Here is a 22,652-nt window from a genome sequence, read left to right as displayed (position 1 = left end):
CAGCCAAGACAGATCACCCGTCAGTGAAACCCCCAGTTGATAAGCCCACCTGTATGCACAGAATCATATGTCCACTACTAGATAGGGCAAGACAGTCAAAGATCACCTGAAGGTAGAGGAAAGCTACTAAGAGAACAAAACAAACTAGAACAGGTAACTTGGGGGAAGCAGCAATTATACAAGAAGAAAGTAATATTGGAAATGAGTGTATCATTAATATCCTTAGACAGATAAGATATTGCATCCATGGTATAAGGCCAAAGTGTTATACAAAAAAGAGAGTTCTGAGAAATTAGAAACTTGATGGCAGAAGTGAAAAATAAAATGCATTGAAAGTACTGTTGAGGAAATCTCCAGAAAATAGTGCAAAAATACAGAGATATAAAATAGAAAAAAAGTCAGAAAATTAGAGGACAAATCAGGAGATCTAATATATAAATGACAGGAGTTCCAGAGGGAACAGAGAAAAAATAGACATTACAATAATACAATTCAAGAAAAAGTCTCTAAAATGAAGGACATGAGTTTCTAGATTGAAATGATCTGCTGAGTGCCCAGCAAAATGGTTGAAAATTTACCCACATCAAGGGGTATCACCATGAAATTTCAGAACAATGAAGACAAAGAGAAGATCCTCCATGTTTCTAGAAAGAAAGAACAGGTCCTATCCAAGAGGTCAGGAATAGAATGGCAGTAGAATTATCTGTGGCAGCAGTAGATGCCAAAAGACAATGGTGCAATGACTTTAAAATTCTGAAGAAAAATTATATCCAAATTAGAGTTCTTTATCCAGCTAGACCCTCACTTTAGTAGAGAATAAAATAAAGATACTTTTAAACCTGTAAAAACTTGGACATTTTATCTCCCATACACAATTTCTGAAAAAGCTCCTGGAGATATGCTCCACCAAATAAGTAAGGAAACCAAGAAAGAGAAGAATATGGACTCTACAAATCAGGGATTCAAGGCAAGAGAGAGGCATGATGGTGAAGGGAGATCCTTATACAACAGCTGTGCAACCACAGGTCTGGAGAGCGACCAGTGCAGACCGGGGCAGATCAGAAGTCTCTCTGGAAGGGACTTTTTCAAAAGGATGAAATTGATGGAATTCCTCATGTGTTTGAACATATTAAGAGATTTACACAAGGAGAGTTTAGGAATTAATTAGTGATAAGGACATTAAAAATCAAGCAAATTGGGGTTTCCCTGGTGGTGCAGTGGTTGAGAATCTGCCTGCTAATGCAGGGGACACGGGTTCGAGCCCTGGTCTGGGAAGATCCCACATGCCGCGGAGCAACTAGGCCCGTGAGCCACAACCACTGAGCCTGCGCGTCTGGAGCCTGTGCTCCACAACAAGAGAGGCCGCGATAGTGAGAGGCCCGCACACCACGATGAAGAGTGGCCCCCGCTTGCCACAACTAGAGAAAGCCCTTGCACAGAAAAGAAGACCCAACACAGCCAAAAATAAATAAATAAATTAAGAATATATATATATATATTTTAAAAAAAAAAGAAAAATGTTGAGTGGCCTTAGACTTGCCAAATATAAATTAAAAAAAAAAATCAAGCAAATTAAAGAGCAAGGCACCTAGAGAGTCTCATATTAAGTGAAGTCAGAAAGAGAAAGACAAATACCATATGATATCACTTGTATGTGGAATCTAAAAGAATGACACAAATGAACTTATTCACAAAACAGAAACAGACTCACAGAAAACAAACAAACTTTTGATTACCAAAGGGGATGGGGGGGAGATAAATTGGGAGTTTGGGATTAACAGATACACACTACTATATGTAAAACAGATAAACAACAAGGACCTACTGTGTAGCTATACTGTGTAACTATACTCAGTATCTTGCAATTATCTATAATGGAAAAGAATCTGAAAAAGAATATATATATATAACCGAATCACCTTGCTGTGCACCTGAAACTATCACAACATTGTAAATTAACTATACGTCAATAAAAAAAGGAAAAAGAAGCAAAAAAAAACAACGAAAAAAAGAGCAAGGCAACTATCAACTCCAGGTAATTAAAATGTTGTACAGAAAGAAAAAGTGACCCTAAGATATTGTGCAGTGGATAAACTCAGCTGCGACTAGAGTTTACATAGCCATAGTAAATGAAAACCCTCTAGGCAAAATTTCAATTTATCTACATTGGGAGTTTGAAGGTGCAGTTAAGTACATGTGAGGTGGGAAGCATGGAAGAGAGCTAAATCTTCACTCTCCCATAGCAGGAAATCAAGACATGATACCTGAAACTAAAAAATCTAAAGAGCAGCAAAATAAGCAGTTGGTTATGGTTGTAAACGCTAATTTATCAGCCAGAAGAGGTGAAAAGTGGAGTAAAATGGAGGTAAAATGGAGGCAGATGGGGTCCCCTGTATTTGGCTACAAACCTTGTAGAACCATTTAATTCTGCACGTTTAGCTTTCATAAAATTAACACCACAACATATTTTTAAATGACTGCGAAAACAGAACAAAAGCAACTTCTTGCTCCAAATAAAACTCTAGATTTTCCCATTTGCTATTCAAATTAAACTTTTCTGAGTTTGATTTCTTCATCTGTAAAATTTAGTTTTTATATGGATTCAAATAGATTGTGAATACAAAAGTGCTTGGACACTACAAGAGTTGTTTATTAATAATAACAACAACAACAACTTACAATCCAAAAGTTGGGAATCCTCAACATTGATTTATTTGATCATGTGTGTGTAGCAGGGAGCGGGACACGACAAGCAAAGCACTGCGTGAAACCAGAGACCTTTCCTTGAACTCACTGCCCAGTCCCTCCTCCCGCCCCTACTTGTTCCAGGTGGTGATTTATTCTTTAGCCTTTGGGGCCAAACTTTTCTGAATTCGGATTCCGGCTGTGCCACTTCTAGTTGTGTAACCTCAGACAATATCCTTAGCTTTTCTGAACCTCAGTTTCCCTACCAGGGAATAGTGAACCCTCTCTCGCCAAACTGGTGTCACAAACAAACGAGAGATTAATGGAAAGAAAGTCCTTTGCTTTGGTCGGTAAGTAATTGCAGCTCCCCAACTCCAGCGCCTTCCTGGGCGCGCGGGACACCTGCAGACTCCCGCTGGGAGCGGCTGGGGCGGGGGGAGGATCCACAGTCACCATGGCAACCGGAGACGCCTCGCGTTCCCCAGCCGCTTGCGGCGGAGCAGAGAAGGCCAGCCGGCCGCGCGCCGCGAAGAAGACCCCCGCGGCATGACGGGGGAGGAGGCGGTGACCGCGGTGGCGATGCCCGAGGCGGGCCGCGACGGCGAGCAGTCTCGGCCGCCCGCAGGCCTGGGGTGCGGGGCGCGCGGGGAGACCGGAGGCCGCGGCCCCCAAGAGTCCCGGAAGCAATGTGAGTTCCCTTTCAGCCTCGGACCCCGCGGGGGGACGTGGGCGAGGAGAAGCGGTGAAAGATGAACTGGGGGAAACCGGAGGGAGTAAGACTAGCTGAAGCCGCAAAGGTTTTTTGTTTTTTGTTTTTTTTTAACATCTTTATTGAAGTATAATTGCCTTACAATGGTGTGTTAGCTTCTGCTTTATAACAAAGTGAATCAGTTATACATATACAATATGTTCCCATATCGCTTCCCTCTTGCATCTCCCTCCCTCCCACCCTCCCCATCCCACCCCTCTAGGTGGTCACAAAGCACCGAGCTGATCTCCCTGTGCTATGCGGCTGCTTCCCACTAGCTATCTTTTTTACATTTGGTAGTGTATATATGTCCATGACACTCTCTCACCCTGTCACATCTCACCCCACCCCCTCGCCATATCCTCAAGTCCATTCTCTAGTAGGTCTGTGTCTTTACTGCCGCAAAGGTTTTGTAGGGAGGGGGCGAAGCTGCTGTTTTGGCAAAGGCAGGGGTGATGGTTTTGTGGCCGAAGGCATCTGGTCCATTTCCCCAAGTCTTCCTTCATAAAAGGCTACCTGAGTCCAGGTAGCCTCCAACTTAATTGGTCGTGGCATTGGCCTGGAAGGTATTGAAAAAAATTGTGTGTGTGTATATATACATACATATGATATTAAAAATATTAAATTATAAAATATATCTTAATTATAAAAATGTGTAAAATATAATATATAAGTTTTAAATATATTTAAAAATATGTTTAAATTATAAAAATGTGTAAAATGTAATATATAAATTTAAATTTTACACATAAGAAAACTATGAAATTTATTTTTTAAATACATAAATGATATACACACATGGAAATATGCAGATCATTTTTGTCAATTCCTTCATTTTACAGGCCAGGAAACTGAGGTCTACACTAGAGGAAAGGAAGTGACTTGCCTACCATCACTCAGTGCTGGAGAAATCCTTCAAACACTTAAACCCCCATCTCTTGGATTATCAGTTCATAAATTATGATTACCTGATCCTTTTAGAATCTCACAATCATGGGCCACATTTTAACACACTGCTGTTGTTTCCTCCCTGCCCTGCCGAACACACAAACAACATTCAAATAAGTAAAAGCAGTTCTGGTTCACAGTCACAGCCAACATGGTTGAGTCCGCGCTAGGTCGAAGTGCTCTTCCATACTGTTCCATAAATTTACAGATATTTCACAGCCCTTTGTGCCCCACAGGTCTTCAGTAGGTGGTAAGGAATGATGAAGATGAAAATAATAGGCCAAAGAGGAAGGCAAGCGTTCCCAGCCCTTTTGCAGCGCCTCCCTGATTGCCTCTCTAGAGCAGCGTGGCTCCCTTTGCACCAGGACAACAGAGGAGCGAGGGTTGGGCTGAAGCGGCTCAGCTTCCGCTCCTCGAGGGACCACGCACCCTCCTCTTGGGAGACGGAGACCCCCCGAGGAGCCACAGAACTGCTGCTGCCTGGTGAAGGGACCTCTTCCCTCAGCATCAGCCACAATGTGCCTGATTATGATACCTCATTCCTGTTACTGTCAACAGCAAGCAGAGACCTTATTTAGAGCAACTAAATTCAGTATATATAAGTATTCAGTACACTTAAGTAATTCCTTACTCCGACTTAAAATTCTATCTATCTGGGAATTTTCCTGTTAAAGATGCTATAATTTAAAAGTTCTGTATTCCCCGTGACTGCAGGAGTAAAAGGTGGAATTAACCATTCACTCATCAATTTGACAACTATTGAGTCCTTTCTGCATGCCAGGCATTGGGCTGGTTGCTGGGAAATGAGTAATGGATTAAGGCAGGTGTCCAGACTTTCAGGAGCTCACAAAGTCAGGGTGGGGGGCATATGAAGAGTTCCTGCCTCAGCCTTCCTGAGCTCCTGGCCTCAGCTGAAGTAGAGACAGAATATTTGCACCTGCACAAAGTACCCATTCATTTTTCAATTTTTTTTTTTGAAAGGTCTTCAATCTCTATTTTTTGGAAAGGTCCCCAGTCTCTGTACAGCTTCTACTCCCTAATCACACATCTGCTCCCAAATATACACAGATAAAATGTGGTGCTTTCCCACTGAAACATTTTTGAATTATATAGTGGTGGCTATTTGAGCACCCACCAAATCTTTCATAGACTCAGTGTTACCTTTCTTTCTTTCTTTTTTCAGTGTTACCTTTAAAATAATTTGTAGTGCTTTCACCACGCTGTCTGAACTATCCCAGTATTCTCCATTTTATTAAATCACTGAATCCAGTACAATCAGGTTAGTGTAGTGTGGTGGGGCTATAACCTCCCTTGCTCTGAAAATTATACTTCTATTAAGTGGATCTAAAATTACATGAGCTGTTTTGACAGACACATTATATTATTAACACACATAACAAACGCAGTCTATGACATCCTTAGTTTCTCTTTCCCCCCCTGTCCAATTGAAAACATTTGACCCAGGCCTTTTCTGTCCTATGCTTATGCAATTCCTTTGTTTGGTCCTAAATACAGGTCGTTATATGTATCCCCAACCATATCGTCCTATGAATTTTAGCACTTCATTCTAGGTGTAAAAGGCCCTTTGAGTCCTGAGTTTGCCATTCAGCACATAAACCGTTCACCAGGTTTGTGCCAGTCTCACATTTGGTGAGTTTGCTGAAAGTTCCTATATTCAAATTAACAAATTAAATGGTGACCCCAACAGTTCCAAGTAGAGTCTCTAGAAGCCCCTGATCTGTCAATCAGCATCTTTGGCGTGGACGCTCTCTGCCAAAGAGAAATGCACTTTATCAAATGCCTTGCTGAAATGCACATACTACACTGTGGCTACAGCATCTCCCTAGTCTATCTAGTTTAGTAACTTGATTTGAGAGAGTTAGGTAGGCATGACTTTTAATTTTTATGACTTCTGGAAGTTACTTTTTTGTCTATAAAATAGGAATAATTATACCTGCCCATAGGTTGTCAGGAAGAGAGATAATATATGTAAGATGCCTAGGGCACGGTAGCATTCAATAAATTGTAGCAATTGTTATTAGCCAGCTTGTTTGCTTTCTTTCTTTCTTTCTTTCTTTCTGTCTTTCTTGGAGCTGGGAATATTTGTCTATACTAGCTCTTTACTACTATCTCATTTTTCTTAGTTCCTCAAAACCTTTGGTGATTTCCTCTGTAAATTCTCATAACAGAAGGGCTGAAATTTGTCAAGAGACTTGAAATTAGAGCAAGTGATCTCTTCCTCTCTTCTGAACTATTACAGGCTTTTCTTCTTTCTTGGCCACATTTCTTATACTCTTTTTCTGCCTGAAGATCATGATTTAACCAAAAAATTTTAAACCAAAGTTAAGCTAGAGTAATTCTGACCTTCATTCATCTCTCATTCATATGACTCCTAATTTGGGGGAAACAAGATTTAGAAAGTATCTAACTCTGCCTTGTTCATGTCTGAGGGTGTGTTTGGGTCTCATGACCAGGAATGAACCAGATGCACAGCCATATGCAGCAGGTCTTTTGCCCTATGTGGGTCAGTCTGCACACAAGTCAAATTTATTTACTTGTCTTCCCTATCGGTTAGTCAGGAAAAGATGACACCTGCCATAGCTTTGTGTTGGTTAGTTAGATTTTCCATGGCTCCATGGGTTGAGCTTTTGGGCACTAAGACTAGAGCTACTGGTTCCCTGATGTTCACAAGGCTGCGTGCGCAGACATGCATATAGAAGAATCTTTCACTAATTGAACAATGCTTAGTTCCACTTGAACACACATTTGTTGAGCATCTATTATTATGTCAAACTCTGTTCTAGGACTCTAATGAACTGAACAGACAACATCCCTGCTCTTATGGTATTTATGGCCTGGTAAGGGAGACATATGGTAAACTAATAGTTACACAAATAATTGTATATACAGTAAATGAGGCTGCACACACATTGCAATAAATCAAATGAAAGAACAGAGGAGAGTACTATGAGAAAAAGTAACCAGGGGCATTTCAAGATTGTGGAGCCAAGGAAAGTTTCCTTAAAGAACTGACATTTCAGCATAGACCTGAAATTCAGGTAGAAGTTACCCAGGGAAAAAAAAAATTAGGAGAAAGGCAGTTCAGGCAGAGAAAATAGAATGTTCAAAGGCTTCCATGTGGGGATGGACAGAAGGGCCATGTGGCCGGAGCTCAGAGAGCAAGAGAGAGAAGCTGACAGGAGAGATTAGAGAGATGGAAGGGCTCAAATGACGCAGCCCTCCCTGGGGTGAGCAGAAGAAATGTAGCTAAAGTACTTAGAACAAATAACCCATCCTCAACTATAGCAGTGTTTTCTTGTGGGGGCAGGTTTAGAGGACAGGAAAAAGTCCTATGTCCATTAGTGGCTCACTACTACAATTCAGGTTTATTCTTTAAAAGATGATGAGGGACTTCCCTGGTGGCGCAGTGGTTGAGAGTCTGCCTGCCAATGCAGGGGACATGGGTTTGATCCTTGGTCCGGGAAGATCTCACATGCCATGGAACAACTAAGCCCGTGCGCCACAACTACTGAAGCCAGCGCGCCTAGAGCCTGTGCTCCGCAACAAGAGAAGCCACCGCAATGAGAAGCCTGTGCACAGCAACGAAGACCCAATATAAATAAATAAATAATAAATTTATTTTTTTAAAAAGATAATGAAATACTGCTAGACTCTTCTGTATTATGTATCTGGATTGTAGGCTCCAAGCATACATCTTTCTTATTCATTGCTGTGTCCTCTGCCCCAAATACCTGGCAGAGTATGTCTTTAATAAGAATTTGTTGAATAAATGAAAGTTTTCTTCAAGCTAATGAAGAAAACTTCATATATTACTTCATAATACCTAAAAGAGGTATCTGAAACTTAACCCCCAAATGTAAAGTTCCCCCCAAAACTAAAAGTTACAATGGAAGAGATCTTTCCAAAATAGAGTCTGCAGGGTGAATCGTCTGCTATTTGTATGGAAGGATTTGTCTCTTTAAAAAGTAGTTATTCATGTAGGTAGTGGCTAGAAGGTTGGGCAGGATTTATGATAAGTAACCAGTTTTGTTAATGTCTTTCTAGGGAAGAAATTTTTATATTGTGAGCCACATAAGAGAATTAAGGAAGTACTGGAAGAAGAACTTTATATTAAGAGAGATGAATGCCACCTTAAACATCCACCTGCAGGTAATCTCAGTAACAAATGAGGTATATTTGCAAAATGGATATAAAATTGTCTGTCTGATGGCAGAGCGATTATTTTATTTATTGCAAAACCATGACTATTAAAAGAAAAATGGGTCCCTGGGAAATTCTTGGCTAATTTTATAATTATTTTGCCTATTCCAAATAAACTGTTGTATTTAGAAAAAAAAAATGAGCTAGATATCAGAATCTACATTGCCGTCCCACATTTTTGGTGGAGTTATTTCTATTTAATGATAAGTAGAATTTTTTTCCAAGTGCCTGAAAAGCACAATAACATATTCTATCTTTGTCAATATAAGTATGATCAATAACAGTGGTTCTCAAAGTTTAGACTGCATCAGTATTACCTGGGAATTACCTGTTAAAAGCAAATAACTGGGCCTCATCCATCAGTTACTTCTGAGTAACTGGCTCAGAACGTCTTTGGTGGGACTTCCCTGGTGGCACAGTGGTTAAGAATCCGCCTGCCAATGCAGAGGATATGGGTTCGAGCTCTGGTCTGGGAAGATCCCACATGCCGCGGAGCAACTAAGCCCGTGCGCCACAACTACTGAGCCTGCGCTCTAGAGCCCATGAGCCACAACTACTGAGCCCTCGTGCCACAACTACTGAAGCCCATGCACCTCGAGCTCATGCTTCTTAACAAGAGAAGCCACCGCAATGAGAAGTCTGCGCACCACAATGAACAGTAGCCCCCACTCGCCACAACTAGAGAAAAGTCTGTGCACAGCAGCAAAGACCCAATGCAGCCAAAAATAAATAAATAAATAAATAAATTTTAAAAAAGAAAAAAAAAAAAGGTCTGGGGTGGGGTCCAAGAATTTGCATTTCTACCAGGTTTCCAGGTGACGTTGATGATGCTGGTCCAGGGACCCCACTTTGCAAGTCACTGACCCAGAAGAATCTAAGTCATTTAAATCGGTCAAAGCAGCCAAGGATTTTATCCCACATACACATGGTATATGAGTTACATGGCCTGGGCATTGAGAGCTTGCACTGATGCTTCATTTGAAAAAAGATATGCTCTCAAGAATCCCTCATAGATGTTATTTTGAAACTGCTGGATCCCCTCATTTTCATAGTTCCTTCTCAATGATTGCTAGGTGCATATTTCATGCTTTTCAAACCATAAGGTTTTTATTGCAACCCTGTTGGGTACCAGCAGTTGCTTGAAGATATAAAAGAGCTGTAAGGCACGACTCCTATACTCAGAGAAGTTGACATTTTCTGAGGAGGATTGTTGAACAACAGTCTGGTGGGACCCACATTCACTAAGGATTCCTAAGAGAAGATGCTGCAGGCCCAGAGGTACATCTTTTCAGACTCCATGGTGTATTTTCCCACCTTTTTTTTTTTTTTTCTTATTTGTTCACTCTTTATTTGGTCCTCTTGATCTATTTATTGATCTCAATACCAGTGCCACATTGTCTTTGTTACTATAGCTTTATAATGTCTTTTTTATTTCTTTTTTTTTAAACTGTTTTCCCACTTTATGTTTTAAAACCAGCATAGAAACACCTTTTAAGGCTTCTTGTGTTACCCATTCTTACGGAAAGAGAGATCAACAAAACGGCTCATTTTGTTCATGTAGTGTCTTGAAGGAAAGTTTAAAGTCTTAGAGTTTGAACTCTATGGATGGATGCAAAATGACCTACTAAATTACTTCTCTGAACCTCAATCTACATATACTACTTCCGTGGTGATTAAAAAAAAATAGTTAAGTCCATACTATTATATTTTGGGTCACCTTCATTGTTTTCAGTGATTACATAAAAGCTGATTTATACACTAGTTGGATGTTGTATTATTCTTAATGGATACATTTGATTATGAGACAGTCTAAATGATTAGGAAAAATCATTCGGTTTATAAAAAGTCATTTTTCTAGGCAGTGTTTTCAAATATTCTTCATATAAAATGGAAAATGCTTGGGCTGCATGGGGGGGGCTGCATTTTTAATAACATCCACCAGAGGTCGCACGAAGGTGCTATTTTAGCTTAGAAAAATCTTTCAAAGCTGAGGATTGATTCTGTAAGGTTAAGTCTTAAAGGGCTGTATTGATGAAAAACAAAAACCTACTATATCTTTTCTTTTCCTTTTCTTCTTCTTTTTTTTAATGGCTGGGAGCCTCACGTCCTTGGCCAGAATAGGAAACTAGCACCCAGGGAGAATGCCACACTCTTCCAGCCTAGCACAGAGGGCTGGCAGCTCAGGTCAGCCACTGGACCTTCTAGAAGGAGGTTTTCAGTGACACACTCTTTTAAATATCAGAAGAAAGCTATGGCTTCTCTTGCTAGAAAACACACCTTGTCACGTACACCCATGATTCTGCATAAAATTCTGAGGGGCTTGTATGACTTATATCGTAGCTATTCCCAGATGTTAGGAGTAAGTATGCTTGACCCATTCATTGTCTTCATTTCTTTACTTATCGTTTGCTCCTTCACCCATCCCAAATAGGCTTTTGCTTCCATGAGTGCAGGTAAATTGTTCTCTTCCAGATTGCAAATGACCTTTTTCTTGAAGGTCAAATTCAATCTCCTGGTTTCAATCGTACCATCTATTGAGGGGCATTTGTTCTGAAGTTAAGCAACTTAAAAGAGAGCATGTTTTACTTCTGATTGAGCTAATGATGGCAATAATGGAAGTACCCCAAATCAGTGGACTTAAGTTATTTCTGTCCTTTTTTCTTCTCCTTTGGTTGAATGAAATTGGTAAAAGATCAAAACTTTCTTCTCTTTGGGTTGCACAAAATCAACCAAAGGTCAAAAGATCCAGAAGTTAGGTTTTAAGGATGTTTAACAGAGTGAACATTACATTTATTTTAGAATATTGTTATTTGGGTAGCAAGAAGGGACTCAGGAAAAAGCCGTTCAGTGAGGGACCCTCAGGTGATTGAGCTATCCCACCTGTTCTTGTGGTCATGTATGACAACAGTTAATAAGAGCTGTGAAGACCTTGCAATGGCCAACATGTCCCAGGTGATTATTACTGTGCACCCCATACTTGGGTCTGGGGAATGGCATCAGTGACAACAAGAAAAATGGACTGCCAGGCCTCTAAGCCTTCCCTTCTCTGGGTTTTTGAGTCCTTCTAGGTTCCTGATGTAGAGCTATATGGGTTCAGTGAGAAGGGGAGGGGTAGGTGGGTGAAGGGAGTCTCTCTAATGATGATGATGATGATGATGGTGGTAATCATTCATAATTTTTTTAATTTATTTATTATATTGGCCATCATTCACAGTGTGTCTCCTGGACATGAAAGTTTTTACAAATTACCTCTCTTAATCTTTGCAACAACCCTATGCTCTTATTGAAACTGCAGAATGTGTTTTGGGACTTAGTAGAGCGTAGAGCTTGGTAGAGCTTCTGTCTCCATGCAGAAAGAATTCAGTGAGAGACAGAGTGACAGGTAAGCAAAGAGTTTTTTAGTATAGGACACTTGTGAGATTTACAAGTGGGTGGGCAAGAGGGTGGCACGCCAAGAACTTAGTGGGCTTCAGCTTTATAATCAAAGGAAAAGTGGGGAGGGTAGACATCAATCTTCCATCATCAGTTTCTCCTCCACATTGGGCAGGAGTATTCTTGTCCCTACATGGTCAAACTGGGACTATCACGGAGCAATGGAAATAAGTGAAAAGGCGGTTACATATACTAAAATATGGTAAATCATCTCAGGTTTCAGTTTAATTCACCTTTTCCTTGTATTTTTGTTTTTAGTGTGCGCAGAGAAGCATGTCCTAGGAATCATTAACTTACTGGCCTCACTGGACAGGATGTGGGTCTCATTCCACCATTGTTTTATTGTTTTGGGACATGTCTCATGCTTCTGGTGCATGGTTTTGTTGCTAAGCAAGCCCACTTGGTTTTGTTGTTAAGCAAGCCTGCTTTCTTGAGTGATCATTAACTTATAGGGGTCTCCCATACTTTTTCCTTTACTTATGATCCCATCATGGGATTAACTATTTAATCACCTACTTTGTCCCTGTACTCTGTCTCTATCATTATTATTCCCATTTTGCAGCTCTGGAAGCTGAGGCTTGGGGGAGGTACAATGACTTGCCTATTGTCACACAGTGGAATAACTGATACTTGAATGTAGGCTCATCAGAAGCTGATGTCTTTGCTCTTAGCCATTGGGATATACTTTAAAATATAAGATTATGTTTTCTTAGAGGAAAAAAGATTTGAAACTGTACTGGTAGCAAATAGTATTCTCTTCAGTAACAACAAAGTTGTCACAATCTTCTCCAGGTTTAAGTTCAAACTTGAGGTAGAAGAGGTTTCAGAGGCTTTACACATTCGTGCCCCAAGCACAGGGGCCTGGATCTACAGGGTCTCATCATCCTGAAATGATGAAAGGAAGAAATGCAATTTTCTGATCAGATCTGCTGTCAGGTGTAAATGGAATTTGGGCAACCTATGGAACCTTCTGGATAAGTAAGAATTTAACTAACATCACAATTCATATATTCTTAGTGGTTCCCTGAAGATTTCCCCCCCCTTACAACTTTTTTAAAAAGAAGAGGTAGGTTTATGAGACATGCATTATGGGACTATTGCATTCATTTTGCCATTTATTTTAAAGCTATTTCTACATTTTGAAAATTTTCTATAGAGGACCATGTGGAAATACATTAATGTACTACTTTAATGTTTTCAAATTGCAAGGGCTTTTGTATTTTTCTGGCTAAAACCTGCAGAGTTTATGGTAGTCATGAAAAATTTGATTAATGAAGCTCACTAGTGTTCTCTTATACATTTCCTTTCCCAATGAATTTCAAGAGTGTACTGTCAGATGCATTCATTTGTGTCTATATATGCCTGACTGCATGCAAACTTAACGTTGAGTCTGGTTTGTTTATTATGTTTAGTACAAATTTAAGAAATGTGAAATATTACCCAGCAAGTGTGGATATTTTTGCTATTCATTAATTCATTCAACAAAAATGTTTTTGTACCTATAATATACAAGTAACTTACTAGACACCAAAGGCATGTCAAGATAATTACAAAAAAAAATAATAATAATTAGGGAGCTTAGAAGTCACCAAATATAAATTTAAATTACTTAAAATTTTCTTCCTCTGAACATGTTTACATAAAGGAAGAATAGACAATATATTTCTCAACTGGCTTTTAAAGCTCCAGGGTTCCTTATTCACAGTCCTGAGACAGCTGGGGAAACAAAAATATTTTTAAAGGGCGACCTTCTGATAGACCAGGTCAGATCCCATTGGGATCTAAAATTTTACGCTAAAATTTTCAGCGTAAAGACTTGGTTTTGTAACTTTAAAATTCAGGATAAAAACACACCTAAAAAGGTTTTTGAGTAGAAGAGGTTTGGGGGCATGAGAAGAGGAGAGAGAAGAAGAATCTCTAAGATTCCGAACTTCAAGAAAGGATTTGATTCCTTTCTCTTAGCGTCTCTCTTATGCCTGCTGCCCTTTTCCTTTTCAGGTTAAGCTGCCAACATTGAGGTCTCTCTGGCCCCATTATTCTGCATAACCCCCCTTTGTCTTCCTTCTTCCTCCTGGAAAACATTTGCCCAGAGCTGAGAGAGTTGAATTTCCCTTTAAAGAAGCCGCTGCTTCAAAGGATATTCACACTTCTTTTTGGTCCTCTTTTCCTCCAGTTGAATATATCACTTTCCATAATGTCTTCATGCAAATATCCTATCAAATCAAAGTCATGCTATTTTTCCCAGCACCCTCTATCCCCAAGTACAGTAAACACTTAGGTATAACAACATTTTGCTTTGAGGGTTTTTTTCCCATGCATTTCTAGGCATATGCATTTACATTTCAGGTATTTTCTCTATTAAGCCATAAATGTGATTGCATCTGAAAGAGCCACCTAGATTAGACCAGTACAATTCTTCTATCTAATTTGATGTGGGTTTTCTACAGAGTTCTACCTCTGGATTTTTAACCGTTTTCCATTTACCAGACCTTCCCACAATGTGGAACAAATCTAAATCTATTTTCTTGGTTTCTCACAGGGTGTCACGGGGGTTATTGAATAAATGTTTGTGGACTCCTACGTCTGAGAGTTTGTTACCCTTTTGTATCTCTAGACGGGGCAGGAAAGGAAACTGGCTTGATGAGTAAGGGAAGATTTGGGTTAGGTATAAGGAACAGCTTGAACTTTGTAAGGTCTTGGCAGAAGGAGACTGTGGAGTCTTCCTTGAAGGTCTTTGAAGAAGAGGGAGGAAACGAATCTTGACAGATAGCTCCAGCCACTCCATTCAGGAGCCGGAAAGGAGGGGAAAGGACTGACATTCAGCCTGGTGGGTCAGCTCAGTGACTGTGCCTCTGGAAATAGAATCTGAGTCCATGCTTGTACAGGAAAATCATTGTCCCTGTTAAAAAAAAAAAAAAAAAAAAAAAGCTACTATTTATTGAGTACAAAGCACTTATGTCCATTTCATCCAAATACTATAATAATCCTTCAAGGTAGATATTATTGTCATCCCCATGAAGGAACTGAGACATCATAGATTAAATAACTTGCCCGAAGTCATAGAATTGGTAGGTGGTAGAGCAGAGATTGAAACCCAGATCTCCTCTGAACTCAAAGGCTGTGCCCCTACTCATTGCATGGTACAGACTCCTTTAGGGAGAGATCATGTCAGTGGGTATGCCAGTGGGCAGCCTTGGATCTGTGGAGAATATTGGGCATTGACATTTGCAGCTTCAGAAATGGGAAAAACAGCTTACGGCATTTACCTGAATTCACTTCTTTGTTTGACTTGGGTCACAGTTTTCTACACAGTAGATTGTCACTAAATGCTTGTTAACTGATTCCCAGAATCTAAACATGTGATTTTAGGATATGGAGAAAAGCCCAGTGCAAATCATTACTAAACCAATACTTATTGGTGGTATCAGGATTAAGGACTATAATTTGCCTTGCACAGTGCATAGACATCACATTACAAATATTCTGTTATGATGTTTTCCAGTGAGTTTACTGTTTCTTTCAAGGAGGAGATTAAACAACAACTAGTTTAGAAGATTGTTGGATCTATTGGATGAATTACTCTGGTAATTTTGGGTTATGTTATCTTTGGAAATACTTGTGCTTCTAGGAGTTAAAGCAGAATCAGATAAGATTGCCTGATGAAGCCCATATATTAATGATTATTTATTCCTGATTTCTCTGTGTCTTGCTATTTGTATTTCTTAATTGACTTCTCATCTATTTCTTTAGGGGCAGGTTAAATTCATAACACTGTAGAGGTTTAATTGCATAGGGAATAATTCAATGAATGAACTAGAATTACAGATTAAACAAAGGCTAAAGACCTTGGGTGGTTTGATAATCAAACCAAATAAACCTCCACCCAAATGGCTAAAGAAAATAATCACCAAGTAAATACTTTACGAACATTTTGTGCTGAAAAGAGAAGAAGCTAATAATCATTATCTTGCTTTTGAAAATATTGACAGTGGCCCTGGAAGGGATTTGGAGCATTAAAAGGAATCTCCCTGTGGGAGGCTTGAAGCCAGGACTGCGGAGCAGAAATAGTTTACTGCCACAAGCCAAGTACTATTCGAGGCACGGAGGGCTACAAAGTAAGACCTGGATACCCTTGACTTTCACCCCAAGTATGGAAGATACTGAGCTGTTTATAAACCAGTGGTGTATGCTTTATTTACAGCTCCCAGTCAAAATCCAATCTTCTTTTGACTTGCTTCTCTCAGGTTACTTGTAGTTTAGCTACATTGCCTTATTGTGGAACTTAAATAGTAATAGTTTAAGTAACCAATTTACCCCACGGATACAATAGAAGTTCACACTCTTGAGTTATACTCCTGACTCTTTCCTTTCCTTTTTATCCACGGAAGACCTTCCAGCACACAGGCTCAGTGGGGAGGAATCTTGCACTGTCCTTTCTTCTAGACAGAAGATCTGCGTTTACTAGTGGAAATGAGGAAAGGGAGAAGAGGGAATTCAGGAAGAATAAGGCAACTGCTTTGCTAGGTTCCATTAGTTTTACCCTATTTTAGGTAGGAGGCCACCAGGCTGGCCCCAGTAGACTCTTCCTCACAGACATTATGTTTGGGGAAAGAACTGTTACTCATTCCTCACTGCCCCAACCAGCGTCTGCCAGCGATATTTGTGGCAGGATGTGGAGAAGGCAGGGGTTCTGACATGGAAGCACAAGCAGTGTCCAGATAGTGTACGGACATACAATTGGGTCTATAAGTCCTGAAAACAGCTCTACAATTGGAAGGGAACCCTGGGCTGAGAGGAAAGAAGTGTGTAAGTGCCAAGCTTGGGTCCTCTTAACCAAGATATGAGTCATACTGGCAAATGCTATATAGCACTTCATATTCTAGATTCTTCATATATAATTATCTATTAAATCTTTACAACAATCACATGAAACAAGTACAGTTCATTTCACAGATGAGGAAACTGAGGCACAGAAAGGTTTGAATAATTTACCCAAGTCACTCAGCTAGTGAGTGGAAGTCACGAGGCACCACCAACTCTGTGAGCCAACGATGCACAGGAACTGGGCTGTCTGGTGAATCTGGAATGGGGTGAGGGCTCAGCCCAAGTGCCACAAAGGAGGGGCGTCCCCAGGGAGGAAGCCTCCAGAATATGGATTCAGTAGGAGGAAAATACAGCCACTAAAGACTGAGACACAAGGTGAAAAAATAAACAAACAAAAAACTTGTTACTTAAGGGGATTCATGTAGCAAAAAGGAACCAGTAATAGAGACCTGGGTTTAATAATAATAAATTAGTAGTAGCCACCATTTATCATGTGCCAGGCATGGCAGTCTTTTATAGTTATGTAATCCAAAGGGTCACGTGAGATGAGTGAGGGTTTCAATCTTCATTTTTCATGTGAGAAAACTGAGGCTTGGAGACATTACATTACCCAAGATACTATGTCTAGGGGGTAGTGAGGCCAGAACTACAAACCTGTTTCCATCTGACTCCAAGACTATGCTTCAACCTTTGGGCCATCATGGCAGAGAATTCGCTCATCAGAAAACAAGAGGTACAAATGCCAGGGCCATGGGAAAGCAGGGTTAGGAACCTGGAAGTCAACTACATGCAAAATCCACAGAGATGTAAGTGACCTGAAGTAATGGTTGTTGCACCCAAGTCTGGGACACTTGCCCAGTGGGGGCTATTTATTTCAGCTTTCCACCCAATTTGTCAGGTCCCAACTCTAGTGGGCAAATCCATCATTCCAAGAAAACTCACAAAGCAATTTATTTTAAGGATGATTTTCTAAATGCCATATTATAAGACTGGTTTGAAGAACAAATTACCTTCATTTGAAGACACAGAAGTGCAACAGATTACCCGATTTATCAATTGGAGGCATATAATAAAAAATATATGTTTGATTTTGACCATAATTACATTACTTTCATCCATACGGTTTAGGAGAAACTTATTCACAGCTCCCGCTCATTGATACTCATCCACACTACCTTCCTAGCGTCCCCCAGCCCTCTATCTCCAGCCTACATCAAGCCCTTACAGTGGTCATGTTATAGTATGTAACTGACATTGTTGTATGTTTTAGCTTCATCTCTGTAAGTTACCAGCTGCATTTTGCCATATAAACTGCTACTATCTGCTCTACAAATCACAACTGATGAATCCATAAGAATTAGCTGATAACTGATAACTGAGAATTAGATATTTCTCATTATCAATTAGAAAAGTTAGATGCAAGACAGAAATATCACAGATGAACAAAACCCACAGATAACTCTCAAAAATTGGTCAGTATTAATTCAAACACTGTCAGAAACCCAATGAAGGCGGGACCCATGTCTCTCTCACTCACCACTGTTTGTCTGGCACTTAGCACGGTACCTGGCACGGTAGGTGCTCAATCGCTATCGTCACAAGAATGACCGCGCAAATGATGAAACAGGAAATACATACGTGTTGAATGTCTCCTGTATGTTCGGAACCTTCTTGCTGCTACCCCACACGTCTCCCCCTCCACAAAAGTATATGGTTTTCCCTCTTTGAAGTACTAAATTAAACAATGTAAACAATAGAAGGAAAAGCAAGGGAACCCATTGACTTTAGTGTGTGCGTCATGAAAAGTTGTGCATATCTTATATACACACTGATGCTTTCAAAGAGAGGTTTTCCTTGGAATACAATATTTCCAGAAACCTCTCCTATAAAGTGTACTTTAGGTAGATAATCTGGGCAATCCTCACTGCCATCTTTTTCCTATTCACTTGTGCTTCTTTTCCTTTTTCTCAGGAACAACACGATCATTGTAGTTGTAACTCCTCCAACATTTAATACACGTCATTTAAAATTTAAATTTAGAATCATGATCATCTAATTGTAGTTCTAAATTCTAAAAGAGTTTTTGGTTAGAGACTATGAAGCATCTCCTGCTTTCATTATACTAACAAGATTGAGTCAATTACCTTGATCGTTTTCTTCTTATTCTGTGGCATGTAACAACAACAATAAAATAATAATATTAAAGTTGTCCAGCCCAGCACTTCTCAGGCTTTAATGTGCCTACAAATCACATAGGTATCTTATCAAAAAGCAGTTTCTGATACCGTCGATCTGGAGTGGGATGAGATTTTGCATTTCTAACCAGCTCCCTGGTGGTGCTGATGTTCAGACACTATACTCTGAGTAATGAGGGTCTAGAAGACCGAGGTTTCTCCAGTTACTTGAATCACATGGGTATGGCTTTTACATTCTGCTCTACCAAATGAAGCACTGTTAAGAAAATTAAATCAATTTTAGATTAAAACAGGGTTGGAATTAAAGAACATTTCCCCAAAGTAAAAACTTACTTATTTGTTCACTTATTGCTTTACTCTAGGATAAGATGAACAATTTTTCCATTGAGAAGAAACCTCTTTCTCCTGATGTCTGAAAAAACGGAAGAAACCCAGGCTTGTTTCACGGTTTAGATGTGTTTAAAAAAATGTATATTAGCCTGTAATTCCTATTATTGATATTAATTCCTATCTATAAATTAATCCAAAGCAATGAAAGACGATTGGTAAAGTTTTGCTAAGCACCTGAAAACAATGGAGGAAAATATATTTATTTTTAGTTATCACAGTTGGGATACACGGGCTTCTATTTCAGCTTATTTTATTAAGTATGTCAAATATGATAAAACAAAGGCATGTTTATTGAGTCTACTTCAAGGAAAACATTATAAATGTTAACCTTTCACTGTAATATAATTATGGTCATCCATTAAAAAAAAATTACAGGTATAGGTAAAGGTTAGTAAATGAATGGCAGAGATGAAAAGTCTCTGACTCAGAGACAACCATTTTAATGCTAGCCTTGGTAGAGCTCATCCTTTCTCTAGAATTTGTCACTAAATAGTAAGGAGCCAGGAAATTTATGGAGAGATTTTAAAAGGAGGGGGGCATTTTACAAATACTGTAATACTGCTGGGCTAAAAAGAGGTTAGTTAAAAAGGAGAAAAAAACCTTAACCTTCCTTTCCCCCCAGTTGTCAAAAGTAACATATGTACTGTGTAGAAAAATTGGAAAATAAAAAAAAATAAAGGAAAAAAACCCATCTGTAATTCAATTCCCAGAAAAAGCCACTGATAACATACTGATATATTTTTATTCTTTTTTCCTATGCATGTTTTACTTTATATGCATAGGAAATATTTGAAATCACATTGTATGGTATATATAACACAACATATAATTTCCCACTCATTAAAATATAAATGAATAATTATATTAAAAATCTTTATATGTTTGTACTATTTTTTTTTTGCATTTATTACTCTATGTTTTGGACCTTTGGATTTTTCAGATTTTTCATTTTATACATAACTGCTGTGATTTACTTACACCCCCTCACCCACTTAAAAAGTTCTTTTTCCTAGTATTCTGGTTATACACGTTTCATTCTCCTTCTTCACTTAAGCTCATCTTAAAACTTTCTCCAGTTCATGGTTCTCAAGTTTATTTCTCAGATTAATGAAATAAATCAAGTCAGCTCAACAAAGATTTGTTGACTGGGTATGTCTCTTCCCTACTTAAAAATATTTACACTGTGAAACAGTCAATAATCTCTTGAGTCAAAATCCAAACTTTTCCAGATTTAATACAGAAATTTCCATTTAGTTAATACACACTAAGAGATCCTACATGTAAGCCACTTCCAGCCATCACCATGTTAATGGAACTCTCTAATCATTGGCTACTTAAAAAACAGTGTTGTGAGCCAGTGGCTAAAATTGGAGAGATTACATCTTCAATTAGTCAAGAAATATAACACCCCAAACTACCTGAAAATGGGGTAAAGCATTTACTATGCTTACGAATCTAAACTCTTAACCTCCCCCAAATTCTTACCATCAACCTTTCTGCATGTATATTAGGATGCCACACAAAAGGAGCAGTGGCTGGGGAGTATTGACTTTTACTCACCATTAGAAATGATGCCCTGTTTGCACTTGGGCTTTCAGGGTTACTTTACAAACACGTGCTAAAGGATTTCCTCCCTCATTTCCACTCTACTTCTGCCCAATACACAAGCTCCCCCCAGTTTATTCTTAGCCTTGCCACTCGGGCTGGGGCCTCTGCGTCAGCCTCTCTATTCCTGGTCAACCGATAACACACACTGCACCCTCCCCACTGCAGGACGGACTTCATGGCACGGTTTCCTTGCTAGGGCTTCTCTCCTTTCTCCACTTTGGGGCCCTGGTCCTTTTGGGGTTAAGTTCTGTTCTTTATTGCCCCACTGCACATCTTCCAAACTGGCTTCATGTACAGGGTTTTTCATCCCAGGATTATTTATAATAATGAATAATGTAGAGGATGATTTTTTAAATTGCTACATAATAGGATGCATCTGTTTTGTTTCTTTTAATTTAAAAAGCATCTTTAAATGAAAACTTTTTGAAAGCCAGGGTCACAAGGACACTTCTTTAAAGTGATAAAAATCTAGAGCAATCTTAAACCAATGGCTATTTTCATTATTGATGAAATACGACAGAAGCATTCTTTCTGAGATCAGAAAAAAAATAAAAATGCTTTTTTTCTAAAGATGTTTGCAACTTGCTCACTTTCCTCCTTCATTTTATGTGCTCCTGGCTCTGGAATCTTTGAACTTCCTGGGTTCAGGCCAGGGACAGTTGCCATGGGTTGCTGGGTCACTTGTGTCATAGGGCTTGCACCCCACTTCCTAATTTGGCCAAATAGTCATGGCAAAAGTATCTGTGAGCCACACAGACTAAAAGATTAGAAGTAAAAAAAAAAAAGCCAAATTGATTGGGAACACTCTTTAGTTGCATGAGATGGTGAAACAGAGCAGGACCCTATGGTCCTTGAGCCCCATGTCCTCAGCCTGCCTTTTGTCTGTGGAAAAACTTTAGCCAAAGAATAAGTTTAATCTGAGAAGTGAGAAAATGCAGAAAAAAAAGGAAAACAGTCCAACAAGACTAAATAATAATAGTGTAGTCATTAAGCAAAGTCAAAGGAACATTTAGTTCCTTCGCAAGAGCTATAGATAATATTCTGAACCATAACTTTTGAGCTGTTTTATAGATACTGAAACCCTCACCAGGTGGAAGAAGTTAACTACCTGATGACCAGACTGGAGCCATGACATAAGCTGCCACAATTCCGAGAACTGGCCTCAAAGAAATGGTGACAAACCGACCCTGGAACTGAAGGTTAACTGTACTTAAAACAATCAAGATGACGATGATCAAACAAATGCATGACCAGTTTCAAGATGACTGTCAGAGCTGACTGTGCTGTTTCTGCATGTAGCTCTCTCCCCTCACCTATGAAAGCTCTTGCCCACTGATTGTCTGTGGGGGGGAGTTGGCCTTTGGACAGGAGTCTGCCCTTCCCCCCAGGCTGCTGGCCTCTGAAATACAGCAAACTTTCCTTTCCACCCATTTGCCTCTTTACTGGCTTTAGACCTGCGAGCAGCCAGACCTCCACTTTCAATGGGACAAAATTTTTTTGAAAAGACAATGTTTTAGTCTTACTTTTAAAGAAATGTATCCTCTGGTTTATCTTATTAAGATATCCTTTGTTTACAACCAAAATATTTATAGAGATAGAAA

The 22,652-nt window shown here is 39.4% G+C and overlaps 1 protein-coding gene across 1 annotated transcript; it reads left to right on the top strand.

Annotated features, from left to right (window-relative positions):
* Positions 1–3,231: 3,231 nt before the first annotated feature.
* C8H11orf97 (chromosome 8 C11orf97 homolog) lies at positions 3,232–18,849 on the top strand. Its single transcript, XM_059929894.1, has 4 exons — positions 3,232–3,373; positions 8,447–8,551; positions 16,024–16,149; positions 18,830–18,849. The coding sequence occupies exons 1-4, from the start codon at positions 3,232–3,234 to the stop codon at positions 18,847–18,849; spliced, it is 393 nt and encodes a 130-aa protein (XP_059785877.1).
* The last annotated feature ends 3,803 nt before the right edge of the window (positions 18,850–22,652 follow it).

The sequence above is a fragment of the Balaenoptera ricei genome, chromosome 8 (genome assembly GCF_028023285.1).
Source record: "Balaenoptera ricei isolate mBalRic1 chromosome 8, mBalRic1.hap2, whole genome shotgun sequence".
NCBI classification, from domain to species: Eukaryota; Metazoa; Chordata; class Mammalia; order Artiodactyla; family Balaenopteridae; genus Balaenoptera; species Balaenoptera ricei.
Note: the sequence above shows the minus strand (reverse complement) of the source record. Positions and strands in the feature narration are given on the sequence as shown.

Bases quoted from the DNA above. Each gene is read 5' to 3' on its own strand.
- C8H11orf97 (XM_059929894.1), top strand. From the start codon at position 3,232: ATGACGGGGGAGGAGGCGGTGACCGCGGTGGCGATGCCCGAGGCGGGC. The intron at 3,374-8,446 runs GTGAGTTCCCTT...ATGTCTTTCTAG, and splicing joins CCAAGAGTCCCGGAAGCAAT to GGAAGAAATTTTTATATTGT. The intron at 16,150-18,829 runs GTAAGACCTGGA...CCTTTTTCTCAG, and splicing joins GAGGCACGGAGGGCTACAAA to GAACAACACGATCATTGTAG.